General features: G+C 41.5%; 1 protein-coding gene across 1 annotated transcript in view; it reads right to left on the bottom strand.

Annotated features, from left to right (window-relative positions):
* Positions 1-23,226, bottom strand: part of angpt1 (angiopoietin 1) — a 78,613-nt gene that overhangs the window by 30,281 nt on the left and 25,106 nt on the right. The window contains exons 2-7 of the mRNA XM_050035134.1: positions 19,825-19,980; positions 19,086-19,207; positions 17,605-17,837; positions 7,825-7,949; positions 5,972-6,073; positions 308-474 (exon numbers count right to left, since the gene is read on the bottom strand). Of these exons, the coding sequence (XP_049891091.1) occupies positions 308-474; positions 5,972-6,073; positions 7,825-7,949; positions 17,605-17,837; positions 19,086-19,207; positions 19,825-19,980 (905 nt within the window). The remainder of the gene's footprint in view (positions 1-307; positions 475-5,971; positions 6,074-7,824; positions 7,950-17,604; positions 17,838-19,085; positions 19,208-19,824; positions 19,981-23,226) is intronic.

Genomic DNA, 23,226 nt, shown 5'->3' on the forward strand with positions numbered 1-23,226 from the left:
TGAGAGTCTACCCGGAGCCTGCCGAGGATGCTCGAGGCTTTACCGGGCTGGTGCGCAGGAACAGGTGCGCACAATTGAGTGCCTGCTGGAGGCTGTATCTTTCTCTCTATGGCCCCTCTCTGTATTTTACCTACTGTATGAGTGGAAGTGAAGAGTGAAAGTCTTTTTTACCATAAGTAATGTAATATAGGGACCTTTGATTCGGCTTAAAAATAATGTGGTAGGAGGGTAAAAGTGGGGGGGCCAATGGCCCCCTGGCCCCCCCGCTTCCGGCACCATTGACCAGCAGCAACATGAGCAGTCTTACCTGTAGTTTTGTTTCTCACTGCCGATTTGGAAGCGGTCATACAGTGAGAAGGCCTGGTGTCCGTCCCAATCTGTCAGCTCTACACGGAGGGCATACTGTCTCTGGCTGGTCAGCTGGTAAACATACTCGTTCCCCAACCAGTGCTCTGCAGACAAGCTCCCAAAACCCTGCAACGAAGGAAGAGAAGCACAATAATCAGTGTGGAAATAGCGCGGAAAATACTCTTTGTAAAACACAGATTATTCATTGTTATCTCTTTTCTTTTCCTAGAATGATAAAATCTTAACACTAGAGGGTTGTGAAATGAATGGTAAAGAATTTTCTCATTTATTTATTGAGCTGTTTTCGGTAATCAGATATCAGAGCAGAACAAAGGGCTCCTAATAATAAATAATGTGGTTGTTTATCCACCAGCAGAAATGTTTTCGGTGCTGCATAAATAGATCTATTAACTCATAACATCCCAGCGTTCTCTCCCATTTCTCCAGACCTCAGTGAAAAGCCGCACACATTACTCAAATTGTATATTAACATATTTTTTAAGCTTGCTTTTGGCTTGATCCTCCACGTGGATAGACTTACCTACCAATAAAAGTGCCTAAAATTGGTACCAGCTGAAATAGACACACACCTTTTTCCATTTCTGTCGTCCACTCAAGTCACACATGCTAAACTCATTATTACTTAAAGACTTCTTTCCCAAAATATACACTGCATGCACGGAATACTCCTTCAAACAACTGCAAAAATTCGTATTTGATCAGAGTGGCTCCTGGTCACAGGCAAAGTGCTTCTGACAGCAGCAAGAGCAGGAGGATTGCAGAGGTGAATATCACGAAGCAGGATGACATTACAGCTCTGACAGGATAGTCTGGACCGCTGCATTAAAGTTTGGGAAAGAAGGGGGTGGACTGGAGTGGGCTAGGGGGGCAAAGTCAGGGAGAAGTCTATGTCTGTGCTGAGCATGTGTAGTGATGAGGAATGGGAAGGAGGGAAAGTAAATATGGGGCATTCCTTGAGCCTTAGGCATGTCCTGCCGAGTGGGCGGAAGAGAAAGTGACTGGGGCCCATTACCGCTTTCTCACTCCTGATGAGATGTTCCCCTCTGACTGTCTTTCAGCTCGGTCCAATGCCTCCTACTGTGACCGCGGTTTATCTCAAGAACCCTGGCTGAAGAAAAGGCTTCGAGTCTAACTCTGTTGACAGTTTTCCTTTATGTAGTTCCGGTTCTTTCACGGGCCTTCACACGCAAACCTGATCTACATCACTCAGCTCAGAAAAGATGAGGAGATGGTTAGTCATTTTGTTGGACTGAGTGCATGGTTTGCATTTCAGTTACACTTGCTAAAATCACTTTGTGTGGGAAAAAAGTAATTGTAAACATTGAGCACTGTAAATCTCAGGAACCACTGCACATACAAAGATAAACTAGAGTTACAGGAAGAATCCAATACTCTGTAACACTGGTTCTCAACCTTTTTTGTATGACGTACCCTCACAGCTGTATGAGATGAGCTCATGAGGACCTTTCATCAGCACCAGCCCTCATGTTCTCATGAATGGATTAACTTATGGATAAAGTTATTTAACAATATGAATTCTATACATTTGAATCAACACTGTCTAGGTCATATAAACCTTTAAAGGTCCTTACACATCTGGGGCATGACAAATAAATGGCATGAAAATGTGAAATACTTAGTTGCAATCTCTGTATCAAAGGTTTTATACAAGCAGATTCACTGAAAGGGATGCGAATTTGGGACTACAACTGGGATCATATTGACCTCGAGCAGCGTCTGGCAGTCTGTCCCTGGTAAGTTGTTGTATAGAACCAAGCTACAGTAAGCTGTTATATTGAGTTCCCTTTCAGCAAAATGCTCTGAGTGGATTTGAGTACCCTCTGGTCGACACACTGTGTATGTCTAGGCCTTTAATTCTGTAAAGTAAGATCGGAAGGGGTGGATCTGGTATGTTCTGCCTTTGTCGAGGTGAAAAGGGGTAATGAAGCGCTCGCGAAAGTTCAGTTGGGAAGACAATACTTTTTCATGCTTAGGCTGTAACGTTCTTCCTCACCCTGCTATTCACTCCTTGCGTGCATGCTCACACTCTGTCTCTGGCTGTCAGTGTTTTGGGCTGTCAATCGAGTCATCACACCACCACCACCACAGTGTCTGGACTCAATGGGGGGATTTATCTTGCTGAAGCTCAGACGTCCCCCGATCACAAATAATCTCCCTCTAGTGTCCAAGTGCCAAAGACTTCTGTCTCTCCTGACTGAAATAAAGTTTGCTGTCTTCGTTCAGACTATGAAACCTGCATGTTGTTTAAGCAATATCATACTTGAGGCTATGCGGTTATTATCAGCAAGCCTGGATATCAGTGGTGATTTGGTCAGCCAAGCGCTGAAAATAATTACAGCCGTGCTGATAATCAGTACAACAGCACAACTGTATTGTAGTTAACAGTAATAAGTGACAACAGATTATGATTTGTTTGTTGATTTTTTAATCTATTCGGCTCTAACAAGACAATTAGTTCACAATTAGACATGGACTGGACCGTTGCCAAGCAACACAAACATTCCTACACACTGGCTTGCTTACATGTTCAGCGTACTCTTGTACAACTGTTCTTACATCTAATGAATTTGTGCCCCACGAATGATGCTATGTACTTAATGTAAACTTACGTACTCAACATAAAGTTATGTAGATCAGCTTTATCAAAAGAAACGTGGTGACGACGTAACTTAAAATGACTCAAAGTTCACATAATTCTGTAGACCGGTCTACTGGGGAAACTCTTGTGTTGTGTGACCCATCTACCACCCCAACCTGCCTCCTTACACAGACTGCTTTCTTCTTTACTCCCCTCAGTGTATTGGCCACGTGATTGCAGTCCTACCTAATATGTGGATTACACACAAAGTGCTGGCTCATGATTACGTGGGATATATATACAATTTTTAGTGCATTACTTTTCGTAGGAAAATGTATAAACATGTCACCACAGACTAGCTACTTTGAATCATGTGCATTTATTTGTAGGTTTGCATTTATTTTGCAACCATTGAAATAAGTCTGTTGACAATCACTTTGGTGGCATGTTTCAGTCAGATGAGTTAATAGCTCGATCAGACAGTATGTTGCAACATCGGCTGATGACATATGAGCACACCTGGAGGTTTAAAGTGAAGTATCCTGTTTTCTTTTCTTCTCTGCGCTCTCTTCTGACAATCATTTATAATTTAACTCAAAAGTTATTTGTGGCAATAGGTTCTTATCTGCGATGCAAAGCTTGTTACGAAGACACTTAATGTAGGCTAATTAATGGTTAATGTAATTAACAGTTTAGAGCACCTGTAAAGTGGCGTGACAAGTGCATTATTAAATATCCCAGTGATGCTGTACTCTTTATGAGGCCTCATGGAATGCTTCTTGTCTAATCAAATTACTTAGGTACACAAACTTAATGTTTCATAATCCTTATAGGTAAAGGCTGCAAATGATTGGTCGATGTGTTGATCCCCAATGAAAGCGCTTGTTCCGAAGAAAACATTACATCACTTTTTTGCCATGTAGTATTTGTGTTCTGTGTAAAATTGCTCAAGACAAAAACAAAAGTTTAAAAAAATATACTGGTGTATGAATTAATCACTCTCCTGGTGTGTAAAAGCCTTCAGAGTGGCAGAAGATTAATGTTTAAACTGTTGTTTATTATATTTAGCAATTAATTACCATTAATTAATGGTTATTGTGAAGGTGCAAGTTAATTAGTTGAGCTTTCTATTTACCGTTGGGTACTTGTAAAACAATTGCCGTGAACCATTGTTCCGTAAGCACCATGTTCACATACTGATAAGATGAAAGAGAGTTGTGAATATAATTTGCAAGGTCTCCTGTGATATGTGGTCTCCTAGTAATGCAATTACAAACATGAGATGGTTAAGATCACATTTAAACATGTGCACTTCATACCCGTTGCCAAAACTCTCTCCATGGTCCCACAAAGAAACATGTCAGTTGTTACTGAAAGATTTACAAATCCTCCAAGTACATTAAATCTGTGAGCACAAGCCTCTGGAGACCAAGAATGAGAAAATTAATAACACAATAAAACACCATCGATCACCTCCAGGCTTTTCAAGGAGAGGAACAGTAATACTAAGCTGTTAGATCAGCACTGTAAATGTCGGCCAAGGTCCATGAGTGTGCCCTCGTGTACTGTAATGCACTCCATGCTCTCCATGACACCTGTTCAAAGCTGGAGGGTTTCCATGTGTGTCTCATTGGTGGCTACCTTTTAGACCTTAAATTATCTTGACTTTCTTCTTCTCCTGTGCTCTTTTTTTGCCAGTGTTCAGTCCCAGTTAAGGCAACAGTGTGTATGTAAGATATAGGGGCATTCAGTGGCCTTTAGCAGCGAGGATTGCAGACTACAACCAGCTGAAACATCTACCTTTTAGAATTCCATCAGCGTTCTTTGATCAGGAGGTTTTAACCAGGGGCCGAATTACCCGCAGAGGTTTCTTGTCACAGAGGGATCACTTATTGCAGTGGGCGGCGCGAAAATGTGAATGGCCATTTCTAGAGCCAGGGTTTTGTTTGTCCATTCTGGGCTACTCTAGAAACATGGAGGTGCAACATGGCAATCTCCTTGGACAAGGACCTGCTCCCGATGTGGATATAAACAGCTCATTCTAAGGTAACGAAAACACAAATGTTCTTAGTTTCAGGTGATACTACACTAAAGAAAACATACTTATTATATCATATTATATTCCATTTTTGCCTATATATCTCACTAAGTCCTACAACTGGACATTTAAGTGCTCTTATTTGATCTAACCTGGGATATGTCTTGCATGTTATGTCCCACAGTCTCTGAAATCCTTTACCATTGACTGGTAAATTGTACATCAACAGCAGCGAGACAGGGGGAAATAATTAAACTGGAAACACAAAGCAGATTACAGGGGGATAGAGGGAACATAGTCCATTTGACAATAAACTGACAGCTAGTGGAAGGTATACACAGGTGACTCCCAGAGCAAACACTAGCAATGCAACTGCCAGCAATAATATATCCAATTCACTGTCTAAACACAGTGTAGGCTCTGAAATGTTAACACCCTTACTGCAGAAATGCATACATTTCTCCTTGATGACAAACAGATGAAACACCTGGCACAGCGCTGTAGAGACTAAACAAATGTATTGTTTGCAGATTTAGGTAATAATTTCCTGTTGGAGAAGAGGAAGAATAACAGCAGGCTTCACTGAAGCCTCGGTTGAGGAGCGGAGCAAGTCGCCGACACCCCAGACAATATTTCTAATACAAAACCGACGGGGGAGCTATTGCTGAGGAGGAAGGACATCTGGATGAGTGGATGCTGCCTCTTAGTTTTCAGCATGTTCAGTCGAGGCCAAAAAGCACACGCTATTTGTCATAATCCCCCCTACGGAAGTGTATTTATAAAGCAGGATGTTTTCCTCGTCTCACAGTTTCGTAATTTATGCTTGATGGATATGAATGAGTGTCCATTTTTGTGTGTGTTGAGTCACTCGTCTTGTGTTTAAAGGACCATCTTGCTTTTAATGGATACGGATGAGTGTCTGCATGCCAGAAAGTGTCTGTCTGCAGGCATTTGTCTCGTCTCACCATTTTGTACTCCTTCCACGTTCTCTGGAAGTCCACACTGCCGTCTTCTCTGCGTTGGATGACCGTCCAACCACCACCGGCTGTTTCCATGTTGCAATACACCTACACAATTAGAAATTGAGAGAAAAAGGAGGGTGGGAAAACACATGTATGAAGGTAATGAAACAATGATAGCACCCACAGGTCTTTGTACATTTTTTCAAGATTCAGTAGAAGCAATTTAACTAACAAGCTAATGAATCCAACATTCAACATGACTCTCAGCGGCATTTAAACAATGAAGGGTCATTTGGACAATTTTTTGGTTTCGGACACTCCTTTTCCCAGCTTTCATGATGAATCATCGTTGGGAATGCGACGTATCTGTGTCCTCCTCAAACTTAATCAGCATCTCCTTATCCCTCACCAACTCCCTGGAGATGTTCCTCATCAGGTGGGCTTGTTTCTCCACGATCAAAGTGGAGGTCCTGGGTGTAATGTGGCCCTTAACCTTGGACCTCAGCGTGTGTAAGCTGATAACGCATTGGCTGGTGCTCTATCTGCAGTGTTGCTCTCTGTTTTGAGGAGACCCCAGGGTGGAGCGGAGAAGGTCTCTCACCTCAGCTAGCCCACACAGCTGAACACACATGAACGCAGTCTGGGTATAATTAAGGAAGTACCCTTGACAGAATCATTTTCCCTAAGACCAGCTCATCATTCATAGTACACATGCACAAAAACGCACACACATACCAGCAATACTTGAACTCAAGCTATAATCAACATATTTTTTCCTGATATAATCAGTATGTGAGTTATACTTCATCTATGGTCTATTTTGGTCTGGAAACTTTTAGAAAATCTAACACATATTTAGAGAAATGTATTAATACAATATGGTACTGGCATCGTTATTTCCATTACCATCATTATAAACAAAGTGACTGAAATTACTGCTGTAAAAATTACATTTTGTCACATTTACAAAAAATAAGTATGATATGTTAGCTTGCTGTCCATTTTAGCATCAGCATTAAATATACACAAAATACACAATATAACATGTTTTTCTTATAATTTGTAATGAAGAAAATAAAATATGGAGTGTTTGTGAATGGCAGCCAATTAACCTATTCTGGATTTTAGAATAATCCTCTGGCCATGTGCTTTCCTGTCACATGACTACTGCTGTGCTCACCTAGTTTACAAATTAGAAAAATAAAAACAAAACTGAATTTTACATACGGTTCAGTGTGGTGGATGACAGTAACCCCAAAAGACAGGTGTACATTTTTATGTGTTAAAAATGTGTTTGTGCTTTTCTTACACACAAAAATCTCAAACGTTAAAGAATCGCCCTTTGGTGTTTGTCTATTTTTGCCTGTGTGCTTATGTGGCTAGATATAATGTGCCACAAACACATTGTTGAGTATATGGGAGCTGCCAACGACTCAGAAGGTGTTTAACTTAAATAACATAACAAATTCACATTTCTGTGACTCGCTTGTTTGAGTTTGAGAGAGAGAAATCCACACATGCAAACCTTCTGCCAACGTCTGACTTATTAAATCATCACTCCCATCAATCAAGAGTATGTAAGCATAGTGTAGAGGTTAACACACACACACACACACACACACACACACACACACACACGTGTACATTTGTTACCATCCTGATCAGAGCAGTGTCCTGTTTCACACCTCACCCCCCTACTAAACTCCTGCACTCACAAAGCTGCCACGTGCATTTTCAGCTTTCAGTATTCCTACTTCCTGTAAAGCCACAATGACAGAACAACGTAGAAGTGATGAAAAGGCAGATATTTTCACGTTACAGCAAGCCGCCAGCTGTAAGGTATCGTAGCTTCTCACCTTTTTGGTCTCCTGAGGGCCGATCTGGATGGTGTAGACTCCGTTCTTATGGAAGCCAGCCTGGTAGTGGTCGGCACAGTCGCGAAACTTCTTCTCTTCAATAGCCTTTGTGCTATTAGGCACAACTGTGGGTGCACAAGAAATAACAGAAACATTGTTACTATAAAGAGAAATGATGCACAACTAAACTTAGTTGAAGCCCTTCGGTAACTAAGCATTGCAAATTGTATTTGATCTCTGATGAGAATCAATAGCTGTTATTTTAAAGGAATAGTCTGACATTTTGTGAAATATGGTTATTCATTTTCTTGCCAATAGTAAGATAAAAAGATTGATACCACTCTCATGTCTATGGCCTTGAATTTGGAGCTGTAGCCAGAGGGCAATTAGCTTAGCTTAGCATAAAGACTGGACGTAGGGTGAAACAGCTAGCCTGGCTCTCTCCAACAGCAGTACCTCTAAAGCTCACTAAGTAACACAGATCTTGTTTATCTAAAACATGTATTTAAAACCACAGTTTAAATTCATGTCTGTGTATGGATTGGACAAGGTGTACTCAATGCCATGGGCAACAGATATTCCCTGTTAAGCATTGACTAGGAACAGTGACTTCCTGGCGTTGTTGCTGATTGTATGGAAACCTCAAGGCGATATGACTATGGGAAGTCAGTTTTCAAATTTATGGTGTGCTAGGCTCTCCACTCTGCTTGAGTGGGTATGGCTGCAGCTGGAGCCACAACCTGACCCGCCCACTAGCTTCATGACTTGCCCTCCATACATTTACATCAGTCTATGATCACCCTCTTTTGTCCCCCTCGCCGGAAGCAGAAGCCCCAACAAAAATGCTAAGTTAGCGTTAAGCTGGCTATAAAGTATTAGGTTAAAAGAGACACGGTTAAGGTTAGGGTTAGGCCTTGCATAGCAGGGTTCAGATAATGGTGGTGGGTTTGTCTTGTACTAGTGGTGGGTGCACTTTATAGGGGCATTGAAACGAAATGTGTCTGCTGCTATACCCCATCACAACAGTTATCTGAACCCTGCTACAGTGCAACACTATTGTGAATAAATATGAGAGCAAACGTAGCAATAATCCACTTTATAATTCATTAGCCTATACATAAAGACGTGACTCACTTTGTAAGTAACGAGATGTAAGCATTACCATCACCCTTACCCTACCCTTAATGGCCTCTCTTTGGGTTTGTATTGTCCAGTGGTGGGCGCAGGTTGTAGAGGCATGTCGTGTATGCTTTAAGCAAGATGTGCCTGCAGCTATACATGTCTCACTCTGCTACAAGTCTTTATATTAAGCTAGCATAAGCCATCTGTTTTTCAGAAACACAGTCACTGTCAGACTTTGACTTATAGGATGCCAAAGCTAAGGTGTGTTGGTGCCACACTATTTTGTATCTTAAGAAGGGATCAAATAAACGCCTCATACACCAGATACAGACACAAGAATAGAACTCATGCAACCTCTTGTGTTAGACAAGTATGTAAATCATACTTATCATACATAATGTTTAATGAAGTCACAAATTCCGAGCAAACCCTTAACAGAGCAATTTATCATATTTCAGATGTGTACATCTCAGAGGAGAAAATATAAAAGGAGTCTGAGGCAGAAGCTGATCTGTGAGGTCTCACTGTGAATATCTTGTAACAGACAGATAGAATCTGAGGGCGACTAACTTATTAACAAGAGAAAAGCAGTTCATCGACTGGATGATCTCCTGCACCAAGAGAGAGGCCCTTAGACTTTGACAGAGCAGCTGCATCCATTTCCATCTGCAGATAATTATGGCAGCACTATTTTGAAACCAAGCAAGGGGCTAAGGACAAAATACTACAAGCTATAAATTTCAAGTTCCTGTTATAACAAGTGGTTTGTATTTACCTTGCAAGCCCTTGTTATATTGATGGAAATTCCTTCCGTTTTTTTTTTTTCACTCTCTCCTCTTTCTTCCTCTACTTCTCCTCCCATATGAGGGGTTCATCTCGATTTCACGCCACTGCTTTTATTGTTGTAATTGTTGAGTCAAAGAAGATGTCAGGGGAAAGTGAAATGTGTCAGCGATCTTTAGCCTTCGCTTTGATGCCCCCTCCTGAGCGCAGAACATCCCGGTGGAAGCAGGACGCTTGTTTGGGTGTACTATCTGAGCATTTCGACAAAGTATTGAGTGTCAATGACAAGAATCTCCTGCTGTGACAGGTTGACAGAGTGGACCTCACGCTCCAGACTTTAATACAACAAAGAGCGGCCCTGTCAGGCGGTAATTTACCCCAAGCCAGCAGACAGCAGGGCACATTTTAAAGGCCAGGGACATCACTGACAGAGGGGAACTTTCTGGTATTCGATCTGTAACAGTGTGAACAATCATTTCACAATCGCCCTTGAGATCTCCCTCGGAGGATTAAGACTGTCTGCCGAGGGACTCGATGCTCAAGTGTAGGAGCGGCTCCCTTGAACAGCTTGCTGCCCAGCTCTGCAAATATTATTTATGTCCCGATATTTATTTACAGAAAATATTTTGCGGTTCAGTGGGGACTCGTATTCAGTAGGGGGTTCATGTGAAAAGACCAGCAGGGCTTGGGTGTTTGCATAAATCAGTACCCTTGCCAAATGAGCCCAAATACTCGGACTAAAGAGAGTGAGTAATGGAGCTAAATGGACTGCCGTAGACATCACTGCTCCCATGTGACTATAATCAGTCTCTAAATGCCTCTGAGAGTTTAAGTGATTCCATGCATGATCCAATGAATTTCTCTGGTGTATTCATATATGAAAGATGCAAAGCCCTATAAAATACCAGTTCATTCCCACAGTACATTTTACAACAACCATGTGTAGTCCTTGTTTAACATATGAAGAGGACTATGGTTTTTGTGTGACAGCGTCTGAGAAATGTGTCAAGATTCATGAGATTTAAGTGGCTTTCACCAGCCCATTAGCACTTTAGATGCAGGTAACTATAGCTTCTATGCACTTTGAATATTCAATAAGTTTACATCAAACAATGTGCATAGTTCTGTTGCAAACCCCATGTCAGCAGTTTCCCCTTTTTAGAGTGAAATCCTGTTAATGTTATGTCTCCCAGCACTAGTCACAGTCCTCCCGCTCACAGCTGTGCTTTTAAAATTGGCAGGTTGAGTTTGAGCTGAATGCAAAAAACTTCCTCTTGGATACTTGGCAAGGAAAAACAATCTTCAAGCATATGAGCCTTTTGATGTCCTTAAATCTTTTTCATTTCGCTCAGGCAGCTCAACCCCCTCTTCCCCAAAATGGATTCACTTGATTCACACAGGACACACTTTTTTGGAAAATCCGGAATTTCCAGATTGATCCAAAAAGATCACATCCCTGATTAAAGAGGGGTGCAATTCAACCAAAACTACAATCTTTCCCTTCAGCCAAGAATTTAAAAAGTCTAAACCTGGTCAAATTCACCTCTGGTGTCTAATTGGTAAAGATGTTTCAATACCATTTCCCCCCCCGATAACAATTCTGATTTCTGAACTGGCCGCATCGGCTAATACCAATCCAATACAACTGTGTTAAAAAACAGCTGTGTACAAAAAGGCCTGTATAGATGTGAAATGATTGCTGTCATTGTTGAATGGCATGGTTCAGGTAAAACATGAACAAACAGAGGATAAAAGCCATAGAACTTTCTTTATTGTCTAATTTAACTGTCAGTCATAAAAAAATACGACTAATCATTGGAGTTCCCAGTATAAAATATTGCCAAATTGCTGACATTTTGCTAGGCTGATGATGTTACACTATTTTAATCAGCTCCTCTTCACCGCTCTAAACAGTTGATACCAGTGGCTACACAGCATACTAGCTAGCTATCTCTGTTATATGATGTTGTCTTCAGACCATCATATGAATGTGTAAACATAGAGTCATTATTGCTTTATCCTTTAGCGGTTGATAAGTAGAAAGCAATAACTAGCTAGCTAGCGTGCTAGGTCGTTAAAAAGTTGTTGACTTCCACTTTACTGCAGGTGTAATCATTGTCATATTTAAAAGGCATTATCGAGGGATACTCAAGACAATTTTTGGGCAATATTGCAGAACATAACAGCAGATATGTTGACACTATAATAATATCTATATATTATATTCATATTTTCACTCAAGCTGGCCTACAGTATACAGTTTATGCACAGCACTGTAGCCCTACAGTCTTCATAGGAATAATTTAGATATTTAGACAGCTCATGTGAATGCAATAAATCGACTAACCAAGTCTGATGCCTGGAACTGGTATCTACTGTCTTATTAAATGGCTCTAAAACAAGGTGCTGCATTTAGCAGTTTGAACAGACGTGTGCAAACACATAAAATAAATTAGTCTAGTTCCCTTTGTGAAAATAAAGGTGAGAGGTACAATTCTTTTAGGCAGGTCACTGAGGTGACTTGCAAGAGGCGCACACTTTACATAGTCTTTGCAACAATAAGTGTCAACTCATTCTGCTGTTCAGTGAAGCAAAAAAATAATAATCTTGTACAGCACTCAAAAATGTGGTCTGGATCGTAAAGTGATGTCTAATGAAGTGGTTTAGCTTGCTGTTGTATTGAGGCATTACTACCCGCAAATGCCATTTTTGAGGCTTTGAATGGAACCCTAAAATAATTCCACTTTCTTCGACTCTGAGTAAGCAGCTGTAAAAATGATGAATGTCATTCATTTAGTGGGATAATAGAACACTGTAAAACAAAATCATATTTAGCAGCCAGAAATTTTTACAGTGTTCCAAAGCTGAGATCAATTACCGTTAATAACAGTGTGTGGCTCATTGCACCCTAATGAGGTTTGGGTAATGATTACAACCTAAACAAGAGCTCCACTGCCGTATCTGGCCACATCAAAAATATCTTCCCGGCCCTCAGTTTGCACTGCAAACGGTTCGAAAACACACTGGAAACCTTAATTTTAGGAAAAACCATGCATGAACGGCTGGAAAAAAGGAAGTTTATGGAGATTTAGTGTTAAAACTCCCTTTTCTAAGTATCCACTTCAGCAAAAGCAAAGTCAAAGATGATTTGAGTCCATGCTTTAAAGGAAATGCTCAGGCTCAGTTTTCAAAACAACACCAAACGCAAGCAGACGCCACTCCATGGCATGAAATTCTAACCCTTTCCTCAAATGAAAACACTAATCCGTTTTACAAACAAACAAAAGCCCTCCCCTGAAGATGGAAAAAAGAGAACTCTGCTGCTTCTGTGTTTTAAATGCTGTCGAAAAACAGGGGCAGTGCGTCAGTGATCAGTGAGATGTACCTACTCCTTCACCTCCTTGGGACGGGGTGTCCCACAGGAGCTATTACAGTTTGACTTATTCGGGTTGGGGTGACGAAAGGGGAGACCTCTGACCCACAAGCCCGCCTCAACCCTGAACACCACCATGGAGGAGGAAAGGACCAACCACAGAGCAACAGCGGCCATGTTCCATTTCTATCGACTCCCATTAGGGCAGCCACCAATCACAGACAGCAGGACGGTAGTGGTACCGCGCTTGACTGACCCTGCTGACACTGAAAATAGCAGAAATGGTGGCAAAATAAAGGCTAGAAAAGCACAATATACAGAAAATTAAATCAAGCTTGGCACATTACAAAGCCAGTAAAGTAGAGAGCCAGAAGTGTTGCATGAGGACACACTTGAATGTCAGCTTGAAGAATGCAAAAATGATGATGAGTCAAGCCAAAATGGCCTTAAGAGACCTCTGGTAATTAAATGTAACATACACAAATCCAGACTAAACAGATGGAGTGTGAGCAGAGGCTGTTTGTGACCTTTATTGCATGCCACATTAAAATTACAAAAGGGAGCAGCGTGATAAATACAAAGCATGTGTTAATCATGTGCAGTAGTTATCTGCTCATGACTCCTACACCCCGTCATACCATTGCTGCTTCCTGTCTGATGGGAAACCTCAGGAAGCACTGTGGGGTCTCAAGGAGTCTCTGCAGGAAATCCAAAAATGAAAATGAAGTTGCAACTATTCCCCCGACACAGACATTCATGTCAAATCTCCTGTGACCAATGCGATTTAAGGCCAATGTTAGGATCAAGTGGGTTCAGCATTTAAATGGCTGAGAAGGGGGTAAATGAGTTCAGTTGCTTGCATTGCTGTCAGGTCAAACATAGGGCCAAAAGGGAAATCCCTGGACGTGTATTAACAAAAGGGAGAGACTCAGAGGAATAAAATAAGCCTATTACTTCATACCCAGAGTCATGCTTAACGTTTCAGTGAAGCCGTGTGCACAGACTTTATGAAGTTAAAGCGTGAAAAGTGACTGTTGCAACAAAAAAAAGGAGCACCATGCTGGTTTATGAGAGGCACCAAACCTCTTTAACAGGAGCATACCGGGTTACAATAAGAACCATGTTTCTCTCTTCATGCTGCTCTCAGTGATGCAGGAATTAATAGCCATTGCATCCCTGTGTCTCTCAGTGTGGGGTAAAGTTTATAGAACTGGTGTCATCATAATTTTATAAGGATTGTAAAATCTAAGATGGTGTATCAGTAACATCTGACCAGAGGAAGCAAGTATTCCAAAACAAGTTGAGTGCTGCCTCACAGTTCAAGCTTCGAACAGCCCATGTACAAACTTTGCTTTGCAAATTGTGGTCTGGCAAGGGTCAGTAGGCATTTTCTAGGGTTAGGGTCATTGCTAGTGGGGGTAGACAACATTTGGATCTGTCTATAACTAATCAGCAGATGAATGACGGACACTCTCCTCCACTGAAACATAAACCTTTCTTCGCCTGGTTGGACCAAGTCATTGCACAGTGTATGCCCTTCATTTTGCTTCTGGGTTTTAAAGTGAAACAAGACTAACGGGAAAATTCACTAAAGGACTGCATGGCTTTTGCGACCACTAAACCTGCACAGAAACCATGTAATTCTCAAAGCACCTGCAAAGGGTGAAATGTACCCCTAATTGCTGCCAAGCAAATAGCACTACTTGCATGTATATTAATTAGGTAACATCTATGCAAGAACAGTCCGATTCACAAAGATTAGCACTAATAGCCACGTGCATTAACAGTAAAATTATTGGCGTCTTCGGAGAGTTGGTGGTAACTGAAGCACAATGACAAAATTTTGAGTAGCCTCTGCATCTCGATGGTCGGGACCTGTGGTCTGCGGTCAAAGCACTGCCCACTGTGTTCTTGGCGCAAAGGCAACATTCATACTTGGCGACATGGATGATTGCAATCAGCTGCAAAACTTGATGGGTGTGTTCGCACTGTAATATAAGTAGCACAATATCTTTCATTAACCAAACCTTGAGATGGGGCAGATAATGGCCGCAATTGATTTGCAATTCATGATGCTATTAGCAGCTGCAATCCATTCTTTGTGAAGAGTCTACAGCCAGTCTAATGGCACTAAGTGAAAAGTCTTTATCCGGAGGGATTGAAAATTCATCCCGAAGGGGACATGAATATCTTAAAAAAATGTTGCGGCAACTCATCCAATAGCGGTTGAGATATTCCACTTAAAACCATAAATGACAACCTCATGGTGGCACCAATGGAAAAGTCAGAAGATCATGAAAGTCAGGAGGCCCCATCCTCTGGGGACAATGAATGTCTGTACAAAATGTCATGGAAATCTATCTTATAGCTGTTAGAATGACCAACAGACAATCTCTGGAGCTAACTGAAGCCTAGTTCACATTGTACCATTTTCACCGCGATTTTGACGTCGCAGATGATCTTGAGAGCCACCTTGGGTCGGAGGTGAGTCGGCAGATAGTCTGCCACGACGAGTCCTCATGTGTGAACAAGTCTACGAACACGTCGCCCCCTCATCTGTGACTGGGACTGGATATCTGGCATGCTAGAAAACTGGAGAAGTCTGACACGACTGACATAGAGCATCAGCCAATGAGAGGCAGGATACGTCCCACGTCAGCACGCAGGAGGACGGAAGAAATGTGGGGAGGACAAGCCGCAGGGTTGCCAGGTCCGCTTATTAGACGTGACTTTGGGCTTGTTTCTAAAGTGGAGTTGTTTATTTGGGCTTGCATTCTGAACGTTGCCTTCCTCTATATATATCTGTCTAATAAGTTATTTAAAAGCATGATATTATGTCAGCAGTTGCTTCTTTTGGGCTTGTTTCCATAGCTCTGGTTGCTTGTTTCTCTCCCAAGATCTGGCAACACTGACAAGCCGGCAAGCAACAACAACAATGGCGGCATCCTCAGGATCACGGGGAGCGCGTTGTGTTTGGACCCAGGTCCTGGAGGCAGATCTGATTCAACACTGGGAGGAATATCCATGCCTTTACGATGTGTCGTCTCCAAGTTAAAAAACGTAGTTTGGTCACATCACCGCATTATCTGGGGCTCTGTCGGCGAGGGCTCGGTGGAGAAATCTTGTGGTGTGCACACACAGGTCGTAACGCAGTTGGCGAGACTCCCGATGACAGAAACACACGTCGCCAGGTATGAACACTCAAAAGATTACAATAGTCTCCGCAACGCAAAATCAGGGTGAAAATCGTGTAATGTGAACGAGCCTTAACTAAAACCATAGCTGCAACTTCTGGCAATGTCAAATAACACCTAAACTATTCACTATAATCAAACACAGAATAACTTTTAGGCGAGAAAAAGACACACCCACCATCTGTGATAGATATCATATTGCCTAAGGATCACTCTCACACTTGTCCTGGCGCTCTTCAGTACTAGCTCATTTCTGGTATGACATATTTAATTGGTTTTCCAATAAAAACATTCAGCCAGATTGTAATTTGGCAAAATTTGGCTACTCTGCCAGAATAAAGGCCCTTCCCTTCCATCAAAAGCTGCCTTCTAACACAATCAAGGTTGCAGCTAAAGAACTGATATTACTAAGCTGGAAGTCTCCATCATCCCCATTTTAGAGGAGATGGCGCAACAAAATACATTCTGTCCCTATGATACAACAGATTTGCTTCAGCAAATGGAATTTATAAAACAATTTCCAGAGGGTTTTGGAAGCTGTTTTCGATGTTGCTAGACGAGACCAAAGTGTATAACTCATGAGCTCTGCTACTTTGCTCTATCTTTATTCTATGCAAATGTTGCCTTACACTGTATACTGACCGATATTCTGGCAGTCCCAACCTATTTGCGTTTTCTGTAATTGTTGTTGTCTTCTTTGATTTTGTTTGTTCATTTGCTCTTTTTTCACCCTTGACCCTCCTGGCAGAAGGGGCAGTTTTCTGTTTTGCCAATACTGCTGTTAAATGACAGCATTGGACTGGAGTTCTACCAATCGCCTGTCTTTCTTTCTCTTAGTTTCTGTAAATGGTACTGGGTGCCTTATGTCTATTGTGTGTGTTTGTTTCATTTTTTTAAATAAGAAAGGAAGAAAGACAGAAAAGGACACACAATTGGTAAGTCATGTTTTATGTCCACGTTGTCCTTGATTTCTTTTTTTCACTCAGTTTATCTTGAAAACACAGCAGTGCTTGTTGTTGCCATAATCTTCACCATTCCTGGTATTTCCCTGATTGGTCCAGCTATGAGCTGCTGGGCTCAGTCAATTCTCAGTGGCTTTGCTCGGCTATCAGGCTTCTCGATTTGGTTAAACATTTACTAACACTTCTAACAGGTTGTGACTTCCTTCGTCTCCATACTCAGCACCATACAACTAGCCAAAATGTGCTCTTACGTGATCACTATTGTGTAAGACCGTATTTACACTTGGAATTGCTGAAAAAGTTCCAAACCTCCCAGCGTGAGACACTTAGATTCCAGTAAGCTTACCTCCGTCTTTGGAGCAGAGGTTGAGCAGGTTGTGGACGGTATCCATCATCTCCTGCTGCTGTCTCTGCAGGGCCGTGCTGTTTCCTGTGGCCCGGCTCAGCTGGGCTTCGAGCTCCCCGATAACCCCGCTCTGCCTCCCCACCAGGGCCTGCAGACTCCCCTTCTCCTGCTTCAGCGTCTCCAGCTCCTCGCGGTGTCGCATCTCCATGTCTAACATCTTCTGCTCCAGGAGGCTGAGGGAAAAGGGAAAAAAAGGGAGAAAATATTGTTGTTGGAAGTTGGAGAAGTTGCTAATCATTAGGGTCTTTTAGAGCATCCAAATCTGCTGGAGTGAGAATTGTTTTCATAGATTTACATAGCTTGAGTATTGTTTTGCAATTTTTGTTATGATATCACCAGAGATTACCGATTATGTAATGTGTATCTGTTTAATTTCTCTTTAAGCATCAGCAGATTAAAGCTGACTGAGTAAAATTCCTCCCCTTTTGACATTTTTACTTCCTGTTGTTACTTTGTGATGGACAGTGTGGGTATTACAATCAAAACATGGTGATGTACTTTTACTTAAAAACATTTCCCAGAAAGTGATATGGGAAAATGAAAGAAATACAAATAATGATGTCTGTAAGTTTGGTTGCCATGTGTTCCCAACACAATATAAACATACACTTCATCATGCACTTTGCAGACTCAGTCAAGTACTTTTCAAGTAAATGAAAAAGCCTTCTCAGTACGTGAGCATTACCACTGTACAATCTAATGCCTGAAAGATGATATAAGCTGACATCAAATTCATTAACCAATCATGTTTCCCTCTATTATAGATTTGGTAAAGGAAAAAGAAAAGATGACATGTACAAGATGAAATCATGTCATAATTGCTGAAGCTTAGGGAAATTGCCCTCAGAAATCTATCTCCATAAGCCTCAGGAATAACTTTAAAGTCAGAACCACCAGAGACTACGCTTTCAAATGGTGTTCTTTTTTTTCCTGAAGTGATTGCATAGGGTTTCTATGGATACTGCAACGAGAGATGTGGACCAAACCCTTTTAAATACTACATCATCTAAGACAATCCCACAGCACCAATCACTGCAAAGAAAACAATTTGGAGACATGAACATGTATCCAAAAGCCACATTTTAATCTCCTGATTTTGCAGCAACTGCACAGTTCTCCAAGATGGAAACCATAGCCTCGTGCATTTTTAACTGATTTACTAAACATCACAGAAAATACAAGCTTCCTATTATGCTGTTGTATATACAAGTGAATATTGTTTTGGAAAATGGACACACTGTGTGGTAGTCAGTGAGAGCTGGTAGCAAGCTTTTGATTTTGTTTATGCAATCACGCAGAGAACGGCAGCACAGACTGGTTTTTCTCCTGACAATGTATCATCTTCATTTCCTCCAGTCTGTCTTTGCTGCAGTGTGGATGGTATCCAGTGTGTGTGAGTTTTGTTTGCTTGAAGTGTTTACCTGTTCTTGTCATGCAGCTTGTTGATCTCATTGGTCTGGATCATTAACTCTTTCTCCAACTTGTTTGTAGAGAGAGAATTTTCCAGCAGCTGGATCTCGAGCCTGGATGTCTGATTCAGAACCTGCCATGATAAGACATGCACAGATAGTAGATGATATTATGCCTCTATACATACTATATTAATGGCATTAATCCTAGCTACTATCATGAACATGTGCTCCAAACCATGAAGAGAAACCAAAAGCACAGGGCTGTATTTCAGGCTTTCCAGACACACACTGCACATTTGAGGCGCATATAAAACTTTTACTTTGTTTTTTTTTTTTGTCAAGTGTTCACCCAACACATGGTAATACTTAGGAGATATTCATCTCTGCTATGATTATCCTTTTTAACTTTGCAAACGGTTGTCTTTGAAGTACTTCAGCAAAAATTACCCACTGCTAACTTCACAACTTTCCATCAACACCTCCTCAAACTCCTCCACATAAACACCAAAAGTAACCTGAGCCATATAACTCAAAGAAGGGACAAGCATTTATATAGCATCAGTATTGTCTTTGGCCAGTGCTCTGTAACCTTTTCGGGCAGTGGACCGGGGGATAGTTCAGTTAATGGAGCATAACATGGATGCTCTCAGGGTGTGTGTGCATGAGAAAGACATAAGAAAAAGAGTTAAATGGGACACATCTATATGTTTGAGAAGATTAGTGTGAGTGTGTTTTTCGGGGTTGTTACCTGCGTCTCAACGTCAGTTAGCTTGCGTGTTTGTTCAGCTGTCTGAGAAAGAAGGTTGGTGCCCATTTCCAACATGGCTGCTGTGTGGTTGTGGACGGCGCTCTGTTGCAGTTGAGCCATCTCTGTCTTCATGCTCTCTTTGATGTAGTTCTCAATCTGGAAATAAAAAGGTTGCAGAAAACGAATTAGAATCATGAAGAAAGGGCAACTTTATATGATGCAGAAGACCATAACTGACAGATAGTGTAGTTGTCGATTTTGATTACAGCAGGTATGTCACGATACCAGAAATGTAGTCGATACCAGTACCAGTGACATTCCACGATTCTTGATACCCAATTTGATACCAGGGTGAAAAACAAAAGAATGATAAACCCCCTGTACTTAAACATACACTCTTTAATACGGGAACATTTAGATTAAATTTCATTTAAACCTTATTATTAATCCCAGATGATCTGCTTCGAATGCAAAGTACTAGTCTATGTGGGTTCATGAGAAGTTGAGGCAGAGGAAACATATTACATATAGCCTACAGTGCTACTGTGTGACAATTGGTCTTAATGGTAGGCTTTTTGTCTGCGCTTGTCACTGTCACTTTTTACCCAAAGTTAAACATTTTCCAGCTCTCAGCAACCAGAAGAAAATGCTAAACGTGCAGCACTCAGCGCAAAATCGATGCTCGGCGCCTTGTCATACTGCTGTCATTTATAGCATTGTGTAAATAGGCATCACTCCCCTTGCAAAGAATTAGCAAAGGCCTAAGGAAAAAGAGCTTTCCTTATTGAAAAGAAGCTGCAGCTGCACTCGCTGACACTTGAAGACGTCTGCCACCCTGTCAGATCTGCAAGTGTCAGAACTGCATCCCTGGTACGTATGGTACCTACCATACTGGCGAAAAACAATTTCGGCATCAACTTGGTAAGTATCAGTTCTCATGACATCCCTAAGTCCGACATAGAACACAACACAAGTTCTACTGTTTACTTGTAGGTTTGCGCCATCAATGTATGGATGCAGAATACTCTAAAAAAACAAAAAAAAAACAAGGTATCATGGATCATGGTGCCTCCAGATTGATGTCCAGATGCAATGTAACTCAGAAGCCACCTTAGCATCTGATGCACATAAGCTACTGATATAACTGGTCCCATTGGCCTAGTAAATCTAGTCCTGGATTGAACTGATTTTCAACACTTTATCTGTGATCACAGTGCGGTAAAATGGTAAAAGATGTTTTTATAACTGACATCAGGCTGCTTTCAACTCCAAGAAATATATGAGCTGAGTACACTGATGTAAGGCATTGTTTTTGTCCCCACTTGTTCTCCTCTTTGTCGTATACACATTCATGCTAATAGCAGATTTCAAAGATGCCACATAATGTACTTAAATCAGGATACAATATTCTAAACTAGTTTTTAAAATCTACGCTCCTTTGGGTGCACACTGGATAAGGTTTCCAATGTACATCTAAAAAAATGCACAAACATATTTTCTCCATCATTTGAAGAATGGGTTTGGTCAATATAGGCACAGCCAGATGTAGGTGGTTAGCTTTAGATGGAACAGGCACAGATGAACAGATATTCACTGGAGCTTGTCTAGAAAGAACTCTTTCATCCTTAACTCCAAACACAAACACATGACAAGATGGAGGTTTGTGTTGGATACAAGTCTTCATATAGATATGGAGAATCTGTGCTTGGATTCTCTAGGGTTTAGGTAAACCTACTGGGTCTTACTTGCCTCTTGTACTTGCAATCTTTGTGTCTTATTTTCACAGTGTTTCACATCATTTTGTTCCCTTGCTTCTCAGCTTTTGATTAGATAATGAGGGGATTATCTGTGAATGGTTACTTTTTGTTTTATAAATAAATCTGACTTGATTGGATTTTAAGTGTCCACTTGTTCATCTGGGTTCTCGCAGTCTGAACACACACTGAGGGGATTCAATAATCAGCCAGTGGGGAGTTTCTCAATTTTGATTTTGGGTCATCAATGGGCTGTAACAGCCATGTTTCAGGAACGCATCAGCCAAGACAAATTAGAGTCAAACAGCACATCACATGTGTTAGTGTCCTTAGCAACAGCTCTCATCCTGCACTGGAGCTGTGGGCTAGTCCAAAGCGCTTACACACTGAGGAATTATTTAGTGGAGGGAAATGCTTTGTTGTGGGTTGCAAGCAAGCGGCAGCCTCCAAAGCTGAAAAACAAAACCAGTGCAGAGGTGCCAAACACTGGAGTTCATCAAATGGCCCCTTGAGGCTGGATCCAAAACAGAGTCAATCCTTACAAACCCCTGTGTTAAAATGCCCAACTTTACAGCAGAAATAAACATTTCACACAGAGACACAGCTGTGGTCTCTCTATGGCTAATTTCTACATTCATGACAGCTGTACAGGAGGTGAATTTTTTCATAACTCACTGGTTTACATTTTATTAAGGGCCAAAGTTATGCATATTTAAAGGCGGGGCCACTTGAGCGACAGGGTGCCTGCCTATAGCGTCCTCGGCTTCTCAGTCAGATCCACCCATAGCTCCTCCACAAATACAGCTTCTCGTCCAAATATGTTCACTTCTGGCTCAAGAAAACCAAGACGGCAACAACAATCCTGAACTTGAGGCTTCAAAAGTCACAAACAAACTTTATACAGCCTATGGTTGCAAGAAACTTCCATAGGGAGCAGCTGGTGAGAGCACAAATCCTTTCATCCATCTGTAGGTATACACTGGAGTAACCATTATTGTGTTAGCCCTGGTGCCCGGTGATTTACCCCCACTAACAGTCCAGTCGAAGTGACTTATTCGACTCACATTTGGAGGTCCAAATGCCTGAATGAAGTCGCACACAAACGTGCAATGAAACAAAGTAGTGCCTCAAATGACATCTGCTAGAATCCACCACACCTGAAGGAAAACAATCAATCAGAGCCGAGGAGCCCTTAACACAGCTGTCAATCATGTCAATCCCTGCTCATTAACTGTGGTCAAACTGTGAATCTAGGCAGCACTGATCAAATGTGAATGACGATTCTGTTACTGCATTGCCTATTTCACACCTCACAAGTCTTAAAAAACACATGTTAGTGTACTGTTTAGCTGTAAAATGAGAAAGTTTGCTCTGGCTGGTGGGCAGTGCTTGGTTTCAGCTTGACTGTTTCCAACATGGCAGCTGGGTCACAAACTTTCTCACTTTACAGGTAAACAGTACACTAAAATATGTTTCTGAAAACATTTTGAGATGGCGGTGTAGTAGCAGGCTCTTGATTCATAATTGATCAGTGCTGCCTGGTTTGACAGCTTCACCCCAGTTCACAAGCTTTGATTGACATGAGCTCTGATTGGTTGATCATCATGTACTACTGCCAGGATCTAGTCACAGTTTTGGCAAATATGAC

The sequence above is a fragment of the Epinephelus moara genome, chromosome 22 (assembly GCF_006386435.1).
Source record: "Epinephelus moara isolate mb chromosome 22, YSFRI_EMoa_1.0, whole genome shotgun sequence".
Taxonomy (NCBI): Eukaryota; Metazoa; Chordata; class Actinopteri; order Perciformes; family Serranidae; genus Epinephelus; species Epinephelus moara.